The sequence below is a fragment of a genome, unplaced genomic scaffold, assembly GCF_019419815.1.
Source record: "Pyrus x bretschneideri cultivar Hongxiangsu unplaced genomic scaffold, Pyrus_bretschneideri_v1 Contig18, whole genome shotgun sequence".
Lineage (NCBI taxonomy): Eukaryota > Viridiplantae > Streptophyta > Magnoliopsida > Rosales > Rosaceae > Pyrus > Pyrus x bretschneideri.
Genome location: NW_025999479.1, coordinates 3,829,822 through 3,847,131, shown reverse-complemented (window position 1 = coordinate 3,847,131; position 17,310 = coordinate 3,829,822). Strand labels below are relative to the sequence as shown.

General features: G+C 34.5%; 1 protein-coding gene across 1 annotated transcript; it reads left to right on the top strand.

The window, feature by feature from the left end:
• On the top strand, window positions 1-6,321 carry LOC125476175 (lanC-like protein GCL1). Its single transcript, XM_048581958.1, has 5 exons — window positions 1-398; window positions 637-836; window positions 1,362-1,473; window positions 4,624-5,094; window positions 5,695-6,321. Exons 1-5 carry the CDS (start codon window positions 252-254, stop codon window positions 6,034-6,036), a joined length of 1,272 nt encoding a protein of 423 aa, XP_048437915.1. The 5' UTR covers window positions 1-251; the 3' UTR covers window positions 6,037-6,321.
• The last annotated feature ends 10,989 nt before the right edge of the window (window positions 6,322-17,310 follow it).

The window sequence follows — 17,310 nt, the reverse complement described above, 5'->3', positions numbered from 1 at the left end:
GCATCCAACGCCAATATAATATTAGGATAATTTCGATTTGTTTACTTAATCCTAAAAGGTAATAAGCGTACGTGGTACGCGGGGAATCATATCTCCACAGTGCACCGCCGCTCCATATAATCACACCTCGACACCTTTCCCTCCCTCCTCTCTCAAAACTCCTCCTCTACATAACAGTAAGGATTAAGGAATACTCTGCTGCCGTACGTGAAGCTCAAACCCATACCTGAAGGAAAGTCCAGAGAAACGACATGTCGTTTGGAGTGGAGTTTGCGCCTTCTCCGGAGGAACACGATGATGCCGACAACGAACGTCTGGATTTGGTCGATCCAGCGGCTCCGAACTTGTCACCTTCGAGCGGGACTTTTCTCAGAGCGGCGGTGACTCTCAAGGATCAGGTTTACATTTACCTGAACTCTTCAAATGATTTATTTTTAGCTTAATCTTGCTTAATTTGCTCCATCATTAATTAACGAACTAAAACCTTACTTTACAAGTTCCGAGTTTTTTTTTTTTTTTTTTTAAAAATTATAAATGATATTCTATATTAATACGAGAGGAAGGAGATAACCACCCGAACAATCGACGGTTTGCTATTTCCAAATTTTAGTTATTATTTTTTTTGGGGGGATATAGGTGGTGCAGGCTACGTGGGAAGGAGGACATGATTCGGGTACGCCTACGGGTATGGTGTTGGATCCGACAGTTTATACGGGTCTTCTTGGTACGGCTTTTACGTGCTTGAGGTCGTACGAGGCCGCGGGTAACCGGCAGGACTTGCTGCTGTGCGCTGAGATCGTCGACAAGTGCCGGGCTGTCGCAAGTGCGTCAAACAGGTAATAATTCTTCTCCCGAACAAATCGATTATAACCTACGCGGAATGGAGGAAGCAATTACGTGACACATTGTGGTCTACAAAATGTCAAGGTCTTTGTAATTCCGTTGTATTATTAGACTTGCTGTTTTCATAATTCCGTTGCATTTAAGCTGCTCTCGTATAACACGTATTGTTCTAGTATCTCATGCTACAATACGCTTAGAAAATGAGAAAACTTGAATGTAGTAAGCAAGAAGGTGATTTTTCAACTAACAAAGGTCAATAAGTTAGGTGATTTGTTGGAGCTTAAATGTCAGAAAAGACGTTGTACAAGGCGAAAGTGATATGGTTTACTTCATCTAGTGTGTTTTAGTTTTATGCCTATTTGCGGTCAGAATAAATCAAAAGAGAATAAAACATACAAAAAAATATCGGTAGCGGAAGAGAAAACGAGAGTGTGATATCCCTATCGAACACTAATTAGTGGCAAAAGGATATTTTAAGCAGTGAGTCTTGATCGATTTGCAATTTTGTTTTTGTGCAGGCACGTGACTTTTTTATGTGGTAGAGGAGGAGTGTACGCCCTAGGAGCTGTGGTGGCCAATTTGATTGGGGACCATGAAAGACGTAACCTGTATTTGAACCTGTTTCTTGAGGTATTTATTTCTAACTGATATTTGCCATTCTGTCGCTTTTTTTAGTATTGTCAAACCTTCTATCACCTATATTTGTTATTTGGATACTTTGTTGATACCTCGAGAAATATCAAATATGAAAAGTAGTCTAATTAGCAATTTTAGTTAAACTTGACAAACGGGTCGTGTTTATCTTGTTTGTGACGTTTTCGTTATCTTAACAAGTCGTGTCGCGTTAAGCCCCTTATTTTAACGAGTTCTTAACAAGCGACTTGATAACGACTCAATTTGTTAGCTCGTTGTGTCATTCTGTGTTAGGTTAACGGGGCATGGAATAAATTGTCGTGCCTAATGACTAGAGTCTTGTTCGTATCGTTTTCGTATCATACTTGTTATTTTCGTGTTGGATTACTTGTGCAAGAAATTGTGAAGCCTAATTTTAGTCCATGAGCAATGTCAAATGTCAAATAGTGTCGATTTAAACATTTAAATGTAGGTTTACTTGCAAGGAATAGGAACTTGAATCATTTTGATTCTTGAGTGCCATGCTTTTGCCAAAATATGGGTAAGAAAATTGTTTCTGCTGCCTTTATTTACACATAAGAAAACAGAAAAGTGCAAGACCTAAAAATAAGAAACCAGAACGATTATGAGAAGGAAATTTCATCAGCTCAAATGGTCTTCCCGCATTAATTAATAAAAAATAGTTTTTGTAATTAACAACTTTTTCATTTTTTTTTTTAATTTTTTATTATGTGAATTCATTGTGAGTCGAGATCCCTACATTCAAGTATTATTGTTTAAATCTTCTAGTCTGTCAAGTTGAGTTACTTGAAAAATCATGAAAACTTGCCATTCACTTTAACAAGTAATCTATTCTCTCTCAAAACACAAGTAATCTATCTCACAATCATATCATGGATTTCTCTCAAATATCGGGTCGTCGTTGTCATGAGATTACCAATAATTTTCAAACAGAACTAAAGTGCTAACTTAACGTACAAGATATGTGGGAATATGCTTTCCATGTGATACTTTACTAAAGAATGATGCTTTTATTCTCTTTAATCTTTCATTTTCATGGTATCAGAATCAGGTTTCGTCATGGTTCTGAGACTTTTTGATTATCAACCCACCACACTGTTTGCTTTAATTTTGTGGTTCCTTCAAAAAGAAAAAAAATTGTCGGCTTTTGTTAAGAAATGTGTATATTTCTTAGAAAATACACACACACACACACGCACACATCAAGTGATTTATTGTCATCAAAATTTTAAATATATATTCCTTCTCCAAAACCAACGAAAGTCATATATGTTACTTGTACGAAAATGAACCCAACTTGCTATACAACCTTATCACCTTAACCTACTTTGTTTTAATTAATTCTCTAATTAATTGGACTTTGGAGCGTCTACTTGTGAAAAGGATGCGTACTTGCCTCGTAAAGTCTAAACAAAGTTATTCCTTTTCTTTTGGGTTGTGTTCTTGTAACTTATCATTGTATTTATAGGAATTAGTCATGGACTTTCTCATGGGAAAGCTAATGAATAATGATTTGGGGACTTACTTAGTGCTTTCACTAAGGAATCCTCACTACGCCAAATGTGGTTGGTAGGATTCACACATATTCATTCAAATTAAATTTAAGATAAAATCACGGTGTTGTTAGTGACATTACTACAAACTTATTAAAAAAAACTCGAACCAATGAAAAGAGTGCAGGATGATAATTTTAGAATATTAGTAACAAAACCCTGAAATTATAGTTGAAATTTCCTCGTGTGGACCTAGACCTAGGTAGATAGGTGGAAAGATATTTGCGGTTTTGCTGTTGTATGGCTTTGGATTTCAGAAGTTCATGTGATTTTAACTGATGGTTGGACGCCATACGACTTTACGATGAATTTCAAATAGTGCCAAAGATAATACCCAATCCTTCCACCAAGTTGGCGACCAATGTGATCAAAAGCTTCCTGCCAAAATATACTCACATTTTCCTTTTGTTGAACTTTTGTTTATTTCTTGGCTCTAATAAAAACACATGAAACTCATGTTTTAAAGGGCGGAGGTGTTTCATGGATAGCTTCCACCTTGGCGTGAGGTGTGAGGCGAAGCCTCACAAGATTTAATTTTTTTTTATAAATATATATAATATAATACTTGTAAAATAATTAATCAACAATCGAACAAGCACTCAAGACCAAATTGAGATTAGAATACTAAAAAACTTACTTGAGTTTTGAAACAAATTATGTTGGTGTGGAGAATTTTGAAACAAATTGAAGTATGAGATTCGGGTAAAATTGAAATATGGGAATGGGATTGAGAATTGAGGATTTGTGGAATTGGGGATGGAATTGTGTCAACTGTGATTGGGAAGATGGGAGTCGGGTATTGGGATGGGGAAAGAGGCTCGGGGTTATAATTTTTTTAAAGTAAAATTAGACTTGGCCAAAACGACGTTGTTTTGGGCCAATCGTGAAAAGTTAAAAGACTTATCCAAAACGGCATCGTTTTGGGCCAAAAGATTTAAAAAATTGGGTCAAAACAGTGTTGTAAATTGAGCCAAGTATTTAAAAAAAAAAAACTTTTCTTTTATTCGTAGCCATCTTCTTCGTGAAGATACCGCCTCTGCAACTAAAGAAAACCAGAGGGCAGTCGCTGCACCAGAGCCCAGCTTCGACTTCAGGATTGCCAAAATTTCAGGCAAGATTTCGGCTGCCTCAAAATGCCCTAAAGTACACCTTAGCAGCATAGGTGCACCCCAACAAGCCTAGGCGAGTTTTTCACCGACTCCGACAAAGCAGAGGCAAAATTGCTCCCGCCTTAGCTTGCCTCAAGGCCGCCTAGGCGCGGCCCAATGCGCGTTTTCCAAAACACTAATTTTACGAAAAGTGAGATTAAATGCCTCTTAATTATTATGTCATCAAAAGTGATAGGATACCTTATATATTGAAAAAAGTCGAGATTACGTGTCTATTACTTAAGTTTGTCCAAGGCTATATTAGCATATTTCTTGAAAGTATTTTCAAGCTGGATGGTTACTTTGAATTGATTTGTTGCCAATGAATAATATGACGTCATGAATTAGTTACATGAGAGAATCTTTCATTTGTAGGTCTTGTATTGTTTTCCCTCGCTAATACCTATTTGGTTGACTATGTACAGGTGGCACAAGAGAAGGCCCTGTCTGTTGGGCCGGAGGAAGGTGGTTTTGGAATGTCATACGATCTTCTCTACGGGAGAGCTGGGTTTTTATGGGCAGCTTTGTTCATAAACAAGTATCTTGGACAAGAAAAGTTGCCAAATAATCTTCTAATGCCTGTTGTGGATGCTGTGTTAGCTGGTGGTAGGGCAGGCGCATCTCATAACCCGTCCTGCCCGCTCATGTTCAGGTGGCACGGGACTAGGTATTTGGGGGCAGCCAATGGCGTGGCTGGAATTTTGCAAGTGCTGCTTCACTTCCCACTTTGCAAAGAGGATGCTGACGATGTGAAGGCAACACTTAGATATATGATGGCTAATAGGTTCCCTCAGAGTGGAAACTACCCGTCAAGTGAAGGAAACCCTAGAGACAAGTTTGTGCAGTGGTCTCATGGTGCAGCTGGCATGGCCATAACCTTGTGCAAGGCATCTCAGGTTGGTGTGGCAGCCCTTTTGTAAATTTACTCTTCTCAACGCATTTCTCACATTCGGTAGTAAAAGTAATTGGATATATATTTTGATGAGCGAGTAGTAATGTCAAATGATCATTCGGTTTAGTGAGACCTAGTATTCACTTTGTTAGATGCAGTAAGTCCTTGGTTCAAATATCATGTATGACATTTTCCGAATTAAAAAAAGAAACAACAAAATTCGTGAGAACTAACTATAAGTCGATGTGCATAACCCTTGACCATAATATTGATCAAATGAAGTTGATGTGGTAACTAAAGTCGATTGTTTTTTAGATTAGATAAATTAACAGTTGATTGAAATAATGCGTGTTTTCTATTTAGACAACATTTAAAGAGCACCTTGTTAGTAAATGTGGGTCGAAAATATAGTCCCTTTAGTCGATTACCTAATTTATTTTCTGCAAGATGTGCTGAGAATTGTTTGTTCTGATCCTTGACCTTTTTTATATAATCCCAAATTCTCAAAGTTTGTTTCTAGCACAAAAGGATGGTCATTATATGTGTGTATTTTCTGTCTGTCTGCAAGACAAATGAGTTAACAGTTGTCCTTCACTTTCTTCAGGTGTTTCCAGGTGATCGGGAATTTCGTGATGCCGCAATAGAAGCAGGAGAAGTGGTGTGGAAGAACGGTTTACTGAAGAAGGTAGGACTTGCTGATGGTGTGGCTGGGAATGCCTATGCCTTCCTTTCTCTGTATCGTCTGACTGGAGAGAGCATATACAAAGAGAGAGCAAAGGCATTTGCAAGCTTCTTGTATCATAATGCCGGAGAGTTTGCGACTGCGGGACACACACATGGGGCCAAATATGTCTACTCTCTCTTTCAAGGTCTTGCCGGAACAGCTTGCCTCTGGTTTGATCTTTATATACCCGAAAATTCTAGATTTCCGAGTTATGAACTGTAGGAAATTGTTGAAAGTTGCATATTGTTATAAGATTTATTAGGATATATGATTCTATCCTGACATGTATATATAGATGTGCACTCTAGTAAGAAGTGAGAAGATGAAATCTCTAGTTAAACTCCCTAATATTAAGCCCCGGCTTGTTTTGGTGTGAGATTAATTCTGTAAGACGTCGTTGTTGCGAGAGGAATCAGTTGTGGAAAGGACATTTGTTGTTAAGTGTTCCAAGACTTACAGAAATGTATATGTAAAGCACTTCGCTATTTATAGAAGAATTTCTAACAACCCTTGTCTAATTACGTAGAGCTGTAATAAACTGCTTTGATGACTTGACTAGGAAATGACAACTGTCATGAGTAGACATCTTTTTCTTTACGCCCCTCAAGCTAAACTTGGAAAAACCAAAGGTTCCACGGGAGAGCTTCGATTGAGGAAACAGAAACCTGTTTTTGGACAAGGATTTGGTATGAATATTTGTGATTTGGTCTTGACTGCTGACATATTGCACTTGAACAAGATTTGCAAGAACCAATTCTCGAATATAATGGTAATCGATCTCCACATGCTTAGTCCTAGGCACTCGCCCAGACCCGCCTAAGCATCGACTTATTTAGACAGAAAATAGATAATTTTCATTTTGCATTTTATTTTTTTTCAATAAATTGTAAAAGACTTGTCGAATACTTAAATGAGCACACATGATATGCTTGTTCCCAATGTTTTCATCATGTTCCAATACTTCATAATATATGTGTCATTATATTTTGTAGTTTATAATGAAATTATATATATTTTAGGTATAAACATACACTTATTTACATGAAATATAATGGATTTAGTTAAATCCGCCTAGTCCGCCTAGGCGCCTAGGCGCTAGGCCCCAGCTCGCCGCTCGACTAGCGCCTAGCGTCTTTTAGAACCTTGAGATAAATTGTAGAAATATTGTCACAGCAAATGGTAGGTTTGTGGGAAAGAGGAAGGCTAAAATCTTTGAACGCTTTTCAAATCCAAGGTGATCTCTATTGTAGTGTGTGCCAAAGATGTACATTTTGCCTTAGTAGATGAACGAGCCACTGTGGCCTATTTCTTGGCACCCCAACTAATCAAATTAGTGCCTACAAACACATAGAATCCACTAGTGTATCTCCCATCAAAGGTTCAGCCAGCCTAATTTGCATTTACCAGGCTGACAAATTGAAAGATCCCTTTTTAAACCAGATGCCATGAGAAAGTGTACCTTTGAGCAATCGAAGAATCCTCTTGGTTGTTTGCATATGAATGTCAATAGGAGAGTGCATGATTTGGCATACCTGATTTACCGCTAAGGAGATATTAGGTCTAGTGACCAAGTAAGGTACTGTAAACCTCCTACAAAGGACCTATACTCTGTTGGATTTGGCAAAGGTTGATCACTGCGATCCAGTTTAGGTTTCTGCAATAAATCAAGTAGATATTTGCTTTGACGAAGGAATAGACCATATGTAGTTCTATGGACTTCCAAGTCTAGGAAACAGTGTAAGGGTCCAATTCTAGGAAATTACTCATGCATTTACGCATTTTTTATTCAACTTTATTTAGGATCTTATACTCAAGGGCAGATGCATGTTGAGACCTGGGTGGTCTCAGGATCACTCGAGAAATATCCATGTGAAGGTCTTCTAAGGATCTTCCAAATGTTTTGTATGGATTCTTCGTGCTCGTCAAGTATTTGATGTAATGCTTGCTAGGCATATTTAGAAAGGTTGCGTCGACAACGCTGGATGAATTCTTTCGATATCACTCATCAGATTGCTTCGGCATATGTCGATATCTATTGACATGTGTACAACATGGTTTGTCTGACGACAACAAGCCCACCAAGTGTTTGATGAAATACCTCAGTGAATAAACTGAAAAAAGATGTTGCCTCGAACTCCCCAAGGTTAGAATTCTAAACTCTCCTCTACTTATATCTGTGATAAAATCTTACCACGTTTTGTATATGACTTTTAATCGACTAATGCGACGTTCTTGAGCAAAATTAGAGGACGGGTAAACCTTAATTTTTAATATTAGCGACCAAAATTCAAATCAATGTACATAAATTCAGGCACTATTGCCAACAAGACATTGGGCTTTTGTCCAGTTGGGCCTAGGGTATCAGCAATCTTGATAGCTCGATAGAAAGATATACAAGGGCCATTATTACGAAGGGTTTGACTGTATACAGAGGTATTCTGTTGCGTTTGTAATCATAGAATTGTAAATGAGGTTCTTCGTTTTAATTGATTAATGAAATATTATATAGAAAGGTACGGTTGCTCCCTGTTTTCAAGAATTAGTTATTATTGACGCTTACTTGTTATTTGCAAACATTGAGGGATCACTCTTCCACCAGCTTATATTTAGCGTTAATAAACCTGCTTTTTTACCACGCTCACGATATTTTGGAGGAATATGTGGTCATGGATGATCCTTGACTCCACAAACTTAGTGTCGATAAATTCTTTTTTTATGACCATCTTTTGGAATTTGGAGGAGGTATATGCACGGATGATTATCGACTCCACTAAATCACTAAATGTTAAGGTTTATTTTAAATGTCAATTATTGTAACTGAGATAAAAAAAAATGGTGGAGAAACTTAGGAATAAAAAATGTAAGGAAAGAGAATCGGATCACCTGGTCTCTCATAATGGATTCATTCTTGATATTTCCTAATATTTAGGTATTTGATTACGGATTTTAAAGAGAAGTTAGCATTTACTCGATTTCTTATTCATATATTTTAGTATATGCAAAAGTCAAAATCTAAATGATTTGAATTCTTATTCCGTGTAAGTAAACAACTAAATGATTGTGAGTTTGTTTGGATGTGCTTTTAAAATGGCTAAAAGCGCTTTTAGAGAAAATATTTTGTTGGTTCCAAAAGCACTTAAAGTGCTTTTTGCAAGAAGAACTTTAAGTGCTTTTCCATAATTTACTTGCAGTTTTATTAAAGATTGGTTCCAAAAACATTTTCATCAAAATCGCTTTTAGTTATTTTAAAAGCACATCCAAACAAGCACTATATAATTCCTTTACAAACTTTTCTCCTCTTGCAATTGGGTAAGTCCTCAATAGTCTACTGTGTAGTGAAGCTTTATATCCACTAAACTGGAGTAAAAATAATATTTCATCTGTTTAATCTTAAAGAAATATAGTTTGGACAAAACTTTAGTCTTTAGGACTCACTTCTAATAATATTTTAGCTCAAGGATCTTGATAATATGAAATATTTCTTACAAGTTCTAAGAGAAGGACATGAGGCCGTTCTGCTCTTAAGTTTTGAACAATCGATATTATCTACACTATGAGGAGGGGGTGTGCTTAACTTCACAATGAGCTAGTAAAAATGTGATTCAAATTCGTTTTTGATAGGAATCGAATCTAAGACCTCTCACTTACTAATGAAGAGGAATACTACTAAATCGTAGTACTAAGTGGGGGATCTAACTCTCTACCCTAATGAGCCACACACACTTTATGACCTAATTTTCTTGAAGTGCTACTTGTGAGAAATTTCTCAAGGCATATAAATCTTACTAGCAATTAATTAAGGTCCCGTTGGTAATCATTTTTTTTTAAAATTTTTGTTTGAGATATGCTCAAAGTAGCGTAGAAAAAAGGGATAAAGAAGAGTGGAGGATGGATAGTCTAATAGATGAAGAAGAAATAGGATAGAAAGCCACGCACAAATGGATACTCAAAATAAAAAATTATTTCAAGCTGTTTTCACTATCAACATTTTATTTTTTATGCATTTTTCTTTATATCTTCTTTTCCCTCTCATTATCCTTTTTAATTAATTATTTCTTTCATATTCTTTCTTCATATCACAAGCAGGAAAATAAAGATTTTTTTAACTAACACCTCACGTAATATTCGATACATCTCACATAAAAAGAAGTATTATTAAATTACTCGTTTACCTAGTATGAAATAACTGTTTAACCCAAAAGATTTTAGAGAATCGGAGGAGCAGCCCATTGATTCCATCCTGGAGTAGTGATTCAGAGAAGGAATCTTCAAAAAATTCCACAATCAATGGCCTATAAGAAAATATGGCTGGTACCTTGTGATGTATTACTTCTCGATTGTTCATTGATTGAATTACTATTAAAATAGTACACTTATCAGTAAATCAAGATAAAATACATGTATAAAATTAAAATATGAATTACATCGGATGAGATATATGGATTAACAACTACAATCATTAACTTGCTTTTTGTTTAGGATGACCACTTCAAATACCATATTATAAAAAACGATTAACACAATTGAATAGAGAATATGAGCATACCATTTAAATTCCCAATTGACAGTAATCTCAAAGAGTTTGATGTGAGATTTGAATGGAGAGTGGGGAATATTCGGGGAGTGTGAGTGTAGGGGTAATATTAAAAAGTATGTGGGGTGTATTAAGATAAATTTTTAGAGCTCTTAGATTCATCTCATTGTCCTATTTCTCTACCCATCTTATAACCTCATCCGAAGTTAAAAAATTTAAATGCTATTTCCTTACCCACTATTATTTCTAAAATAACCCCTAATGTACTATATCTCCACCCACTATTATTCTAAAAAATTGAATGTTATTTCCCCAACAACAAAGTCTCATCTGATGAAAATTTACTAGCAAGTGAATGACCCTCAAAATACTTTGTTTTTATGTGATTATACACTCCAATAACTTTCACCAATATACAGTCATCCTTCATTGCTAGCGTCTTTACCCTTCAATTGGAAAGGGCATCCATACTTTTTCTTTCCAGAATTCCTTCTATCCTCGTCTTTATGTCTTTTTGACGAATTGATGTACATATTGTCTATTATTTTCACAACCTATAGGGCTTATGTTAAAATTTCGAGCCCACCTTATTATTATACATCTTTTAAGGTCCTTATCGGTTAGTTTACAAATGAGTAAACTTGTAATTAAAATTTTTATTAAAAAGAGAGTGCGGAAATAAAATACTGAGGTGGGAATAACAATACTCTAAATTTTAATTTAGAAAGTAAAATGTGGGGTATATTAAGTATGTAAGGTGTAATTAATAAAATGTGAAATGTGTATAAAACAACCCAAAATAAAGAGTAAAAATTGAAAATCAATTGTTACCAAACGAGTCTTAATCTTCTTACAATTTGCTAAATGCTAATCCTAATTATAATTGTTCGGTCATTGGTCAGCAAAACACACAAGATTATCACTGACATCTTAATATATTCCGCAGTAAAATGACTTGAAATGTCATTCTAAATTATGGGTTCATGTCATTCTAAATGATGGGACTGATGCCTTAACCGAAAAGGTTTGCATTCTTCTTCCTCGAAAGGGATGTCTGCAGCAGCAGCAGCTCCCTTATATTTTCCTAACTGAAAAGAAAGTTTCCACATCTCTGCATGCGCATGTATAGCTGTCTGTTGTGCATTACGTAGACAGCTTGGATGCTAGAAAACAAAGAAAGAATAAAACACATGACTAAAAGTTAAAGCGACAATTAAACTTTTGGTCCATACCAAGCCTGCGTCCAATCAAAAGATCATAAGAAACCAAGGAATTGTAAAATAGTGAGAGCTTAGCGATGGCTGCACGCACAAGTGTTTGATGTTAGAGAGAAAAAAGCTTTGTGAGGGGATAGTCAAGGTTTTAAAAGATGCTAGACATTAGTCGGGACCGCAGGGTGGGGTATAGTGCCCAAGTGGATTAGACGAATTTAAGTAAATTTATTATATTTTGTGTAAATAAGTGTTTGTTTATATTTACAATATATATAATTTCATCATAAACTATAAAATACAATGACATATATATTATAAAGTATTGGAATGTAATGAAAATATGGGGAACAAACATATAATGTGTGTTCATTTAAGTATTCAACAAGTTTCTTATAATTTATTGAAAAAAATAAAATGAAAAATGAAAGTTATCTGTTATCTGTTATCTGTCTAAGTGAGTCACAACCTAGACATGTGTAAATAAGTATTTGTTTATACTTACAATAAATATAATTTCATCATAAACTATAAAATAGAATGACATATATATTATGAAGTATTAGAATATAATGAAAATATGGAGAATAAACATACAATGTGTGTTCATTTAAGTATTCAACAAGTTTCTTATAATTTATTGAAAAAAATAAAATAAAAAATGAAAGTTATTTGTTTTCTATTTAAGTGAGTCACAATCTAGATAGGTGTCTAGGCGGGCTTGGGCGGGTTAGGCGGGTCTGTTTCACACTTCTCTCGCTTTCTATTCACTTTCCTTTTGGGATTGGTCAATTATTGGGAAGTGATACTCTTCCAACAAAGCGAAGGTTTGGATGAAGGAATTATTTGAGGTGCAGTAAGGGGAGTAGTTCAAGTTTTTATAAACACATGCAATTGTCCTTAACTTTCTGATATTCGATACATCCTCACACTAGGGTGCTTTGTGTATGAATAACGCTAGAAAAGCATTATGCAACTCCACAATTACAAACTAATAAAAAATATAATACAATTCCTCAAGTACAGAGGATTGTTAGTCCTCAAACTCAAAACCCTAATCACAAGGACTAAACCTTTCAAGTTGAAGAACTAAAGACACCACGAGGAAATGATCACATCATTCTTTGACAGGGCCGGTCCTCAGTTTTCAATGGTTGGTGCGAAATTTCAAATGGTGTCCCTTTGTAGATTGATTAATAGACATTATTCTTTTTACAAACTAATTAATATTATAACAATGATAATATCAGGATTATAAAATATGTGGAATAAAACAATTACAACCGAAGGGAGAAAACTTATGCGATCTACATTGCACAGTTGAATACATAAACGATGCCAAGATTAAAGTCAAAATAAAATAAATTAGAGAGCTATAGGGTAAGAGATGAATACCTTCTAACACTCAAAACCCTGGAATCGTACAAAAGATATAAACATTTGTGCATATTACACTTTGTTTAATTGTTGAATTTTTGGTCTTTTTGTTCTTCTGGTTTTGCTTGGAATGAATGACTAAGATTAGAACTAGCTCATAGGCTAGATGCATGACATCTGTTATAGTAATTGTGAGTCTTCAGTTGTACACGTATTGTGCACGTGAGTTGAGTCATGTTGTATACGTGGTCACCTTGCTTATTCCTCTTTACAGATCAATAGAATCGAAGAGGAGCAAAATACTCCATCTTCTCTCTTTGTTCATCAGCTAAATCAAATCTTCATTGATTTTTAATTTCCAATTTATCAACTCAAAGCCTAATTTGAATGCAAAATACTAACAGCTTCTGATAGCAGCATGGTTGCAAAAATAAAGATGACAAAGTTTTGAGTTTGGATGTTTATTTGATGATTCATGAAACAGTTTTCTATTAAATCACTAATGAGATGAAGAAAGAAAGTTTAAAATTTAAATTTTTTAGAAAGGAAGCATTGTTCATTTACTAATTTTCTTGAAAAAGGAGAAGGCTGTTCATTTGCTATTTTTTTTTCGTTTCTAATATATATGGACTAAAAATGATGGAGAGTACTACTCACACAATCATTTTTACCTCCCACATTTCTTTGTTAATTTTTTACCACAGCTGCTGAAGAAATATTTTGATGATAGATCAAACTGTTTACTATTTATACAAATATAACATAAACTCATATAAAATACCCTAATATTTTTGGTGCCTCCAATTGTTTGACGCTCCAGACAGTCCCCTCGCCCTACGTCAAGGCCTGCCTTATTCTTTGATTAAATACTAAGTTGGACTTCGATTTTAAAAATAATACCAAGCTAAAGGAAATCCAACTAAATATATTTAAGATAGGTCACAAGTTTAAGGAAAAAAAAATACCTTTTTGTATGTTGGTGTTACATTTGAATGGAAAGAAAAAGAAAAAAAAAATACGGGAGTGATAAGTATTACACTTCTATTACTTTCTTATTCTCTTATAAGATATCTATTATATTATACTGATGTCGTTCAAATACAGCAAACCTTCTATTAAGTCATAGAGTTGGGATCAAACTACTTTTATAACTTTAGGGAGGTTGTTTTTTAATAGAGGTGTAGTTAAAAAAGGGGGAAACTTAATATGAGTCTAATTTTATGAGCCATTATTAGTTATAGTCCAATTTTGTTTAATTTTTGAGTTAGGTCTAGTGATTCATTGTCCTAATTACTGTTCTTTTTTTAAAGTTTATGATTAATGTTAATCTTATCCTTAATTATATGATTAGGGATTTAAATCTCCTTTTTTTCTTCTCCTTCCCCAAACCGTTCATTTCTCTTTTCTTGTTTCTCCCTCTCAATCTCTTTCTCTTCCTGCATTATTTTGCCCAAAATCTTGTTCCATAATATTCTTCTTCTCCTCCTCCTTCCATAAGAATGATCAATATACATTTGATTGGTTTAAAAAAAAAAAAAAGAAATTGCATTAGTTAATTTTGTGTTTTGGGTTCTTCGGTTCTTCGTCTCATCTTCTTTTTTTTTTTTTTTTCCCTTCATTCTCCTTTTTATAATTTTTTTTTTTAACTTTGAAGTTCCATCGAATTAGCATTTTCTCTAGTGTTTCCTCCCTCAATATCATTTTTCTTCATGATTTTTTTTGGTTTTTATCTACCTATATCACTTGTCCCTTTTTTTTTTTATTTTTTTTTAATCTTTTTATATTATAATGTGCCTGTATCATGAATAATTGTATTTATCTACCTATATATATATTAAATATTTTGTTGATAATCTATCTAAGATTATTTGTGTTTATCTACCTATATATCAAAAATTAGTTGTGTTATCTACCTATACAATATGTTTTTATTCATAGTCTATATGTATCATAGATTATTTTGTATTATCTATCTATACAATATGTTTTTGATCATAGTCTACCTCTATTATAGATTCTACATACATCACAAATTTTTTATTTTATTTTTTATCTACCTCTGGTAATGTTTCTTTTAATTTTTCATAAATTTATAAGATTTGTAATAATGTGTTTTTAATTAGAAAATGGGTAGATAAAGGTATTTGAAGATTCAAATTTTAAAAATTCAAATTTTAAGAATTAAAAAAAAAAAAATCTTTTCAAGGGCAAAACAAGTGTAATAGAAAATCAAATAAAATTGGACCCAATTCAAAAACAACTGAATTTTTTGGACTTGGATCAAAGTGCCCCTTATAGGGTTTTTAGCCAAAATAGTTGTTGGAATTGGAGTGGGTTGTTTGTGTTGAACATCCATAGATTTGGGTAGAGTGGTTTGTAGGATAATATGAGTTCAACTCTTAACAAGAGTACCAATTGTTGTAACGATGTTTGCGCTTGTGATTCCATTGTGATTCCTGTTGAAAAGGTGCCCTAAAACCAATCATGAGATGATACTTTATGAACATTTCTCATATTAAACTAACCTAGTTTAATGTAAAGGCAAATATTATTGTTTAAAACCGTCTCATTAAACGTTAAGTCCAAGGAATATGTAGTTAAGAGAATGTGATCTAATGAAGTTAGGTTCATGAGACCTTTCTCTTTCTTAAACTAACTTGATCATAGAATTGCCAACTGACATTGACAATTTAGATAGATCAGTACATACTACGTCTTCTCTTCAGAAAGTGACTGGTCTCGAGTCACTTGTGTGAATGGCACCAATACAAGTATATAGGTGCTTAATAGAGAGTGAGTTCACTGAACAAGATTAACCAGGAGTTTTCATACTCATATCATATGAGAACTCACTAGTTAGGATAATGCAAAGTAGTACTTTGACTTGAGACACCATAGTTGTTTTATGGTTAGGTCTTTAATTTTTGATTATGTTAAAGGCATTCCATTTGAGAGTGTCCACAACATCGTTGGGGTTAAGCCACCTAGTCTTGAAGGTGAGTGAGTGTGCAACAAGGGATCTCTAATCTTCAAACTGTTGAAGGAGAATACTCTACAGTGTGATTAAGAGTCTATGCTATAGCACATGCATATGATTTACGAGGTATGTTTCAATTCACATCCAAAGTAATCACACAAACAAGGGTATTGGTATAGAGAATGGCCATATTTCATTATAATCCTAAACTAAATTGGTTCTCCACCTGTACCTGTCTAGTTTAGGTAACCATTACATACTGTTAGGTGTCACTCATAGCTTGTGGAATCTCTAAATATTAGCGATCACTAATCTTCACTAATGGGAGAATTGAAAGTATGTTTCAATTCACAATTGATTAGTAAGATTTTTAATCGCCCACTGCCTTGCTAATTTGAATTTAATGGACCGTACATTGTGTAAGGTAGAGACTGAAGGAAAAAAAAATTGGAGTTGAGTAAGGACAATTAAATGGTTTAATTGTTTATGGAGTAGATTAATTAAATATCAACTAATCAATGCAAATAAATCTGGATTGGGCTTTATGTTAGTAATGGCTTAATGCCCGCCTTGAACCTTAAAACCCAACAAGTTAAAGAGTTTAACAATATAAACTTCTAGGACCCAAAAAGGCCGAACAGCTCAAAGGCCATACATAGAGGATTGGCTTAATTTTATTTGTGCCGCTTAGATGCAAGTGGCTACATAAAAGGATTTAGCCTTTTCTTCCTACAAGGGTTTTCCATTAGGAAAGAATGAACACAAACTCTTTCTTTCAATCTAGCAAGCCGACCCTAGGGAGAGGATACTAGCATCTTCCTTTTCCTTAGTCACTCATCTCTTCATCAATCTTGTCCTTGGTGTGGAAATTTAGAGGTTCCCTACTTTGGGAACTTGGAGCAAAGAAGCAAGGAATCCATAAGCAAATAAGTAATGAAGGTCCTCTTTTGTGGGTAATAGCTTGTGCTTATGCAAATAGGAATCTACGAAGGTAAATCAAATCTCAATTTCCTTTGTGAATTCAGTTAGGCCATTGGTTCACCACACTACTTAACTTCGAATTTCTTGGTCTAAATTTTGTTTTTGAGTGTATACAAGCATGCTTCCACAATTTAATTGTTAACTGCATGTAATATGTTGCTCAATGAACTTAGCATATTGAAAAGTTTTCCTTTAATTCTAGTAGCCGGAGTGAGTCTGCAAGAACATAAACAAAGAAATGATATTGAAACCTTGCGCTGGGGTTTTTCCAGCGTAGGTTCTTCGATGAGCAAGTCAATATCTAAGAGATAAGATATGCATAATGCTCTAAGTGGGAAAGAAGTGTCTCTTACACTGTGAGGAGTCGAAGTTCTTGTATAAATGTATCCAAAATCTATCTCTAGGCACTCTGCCAA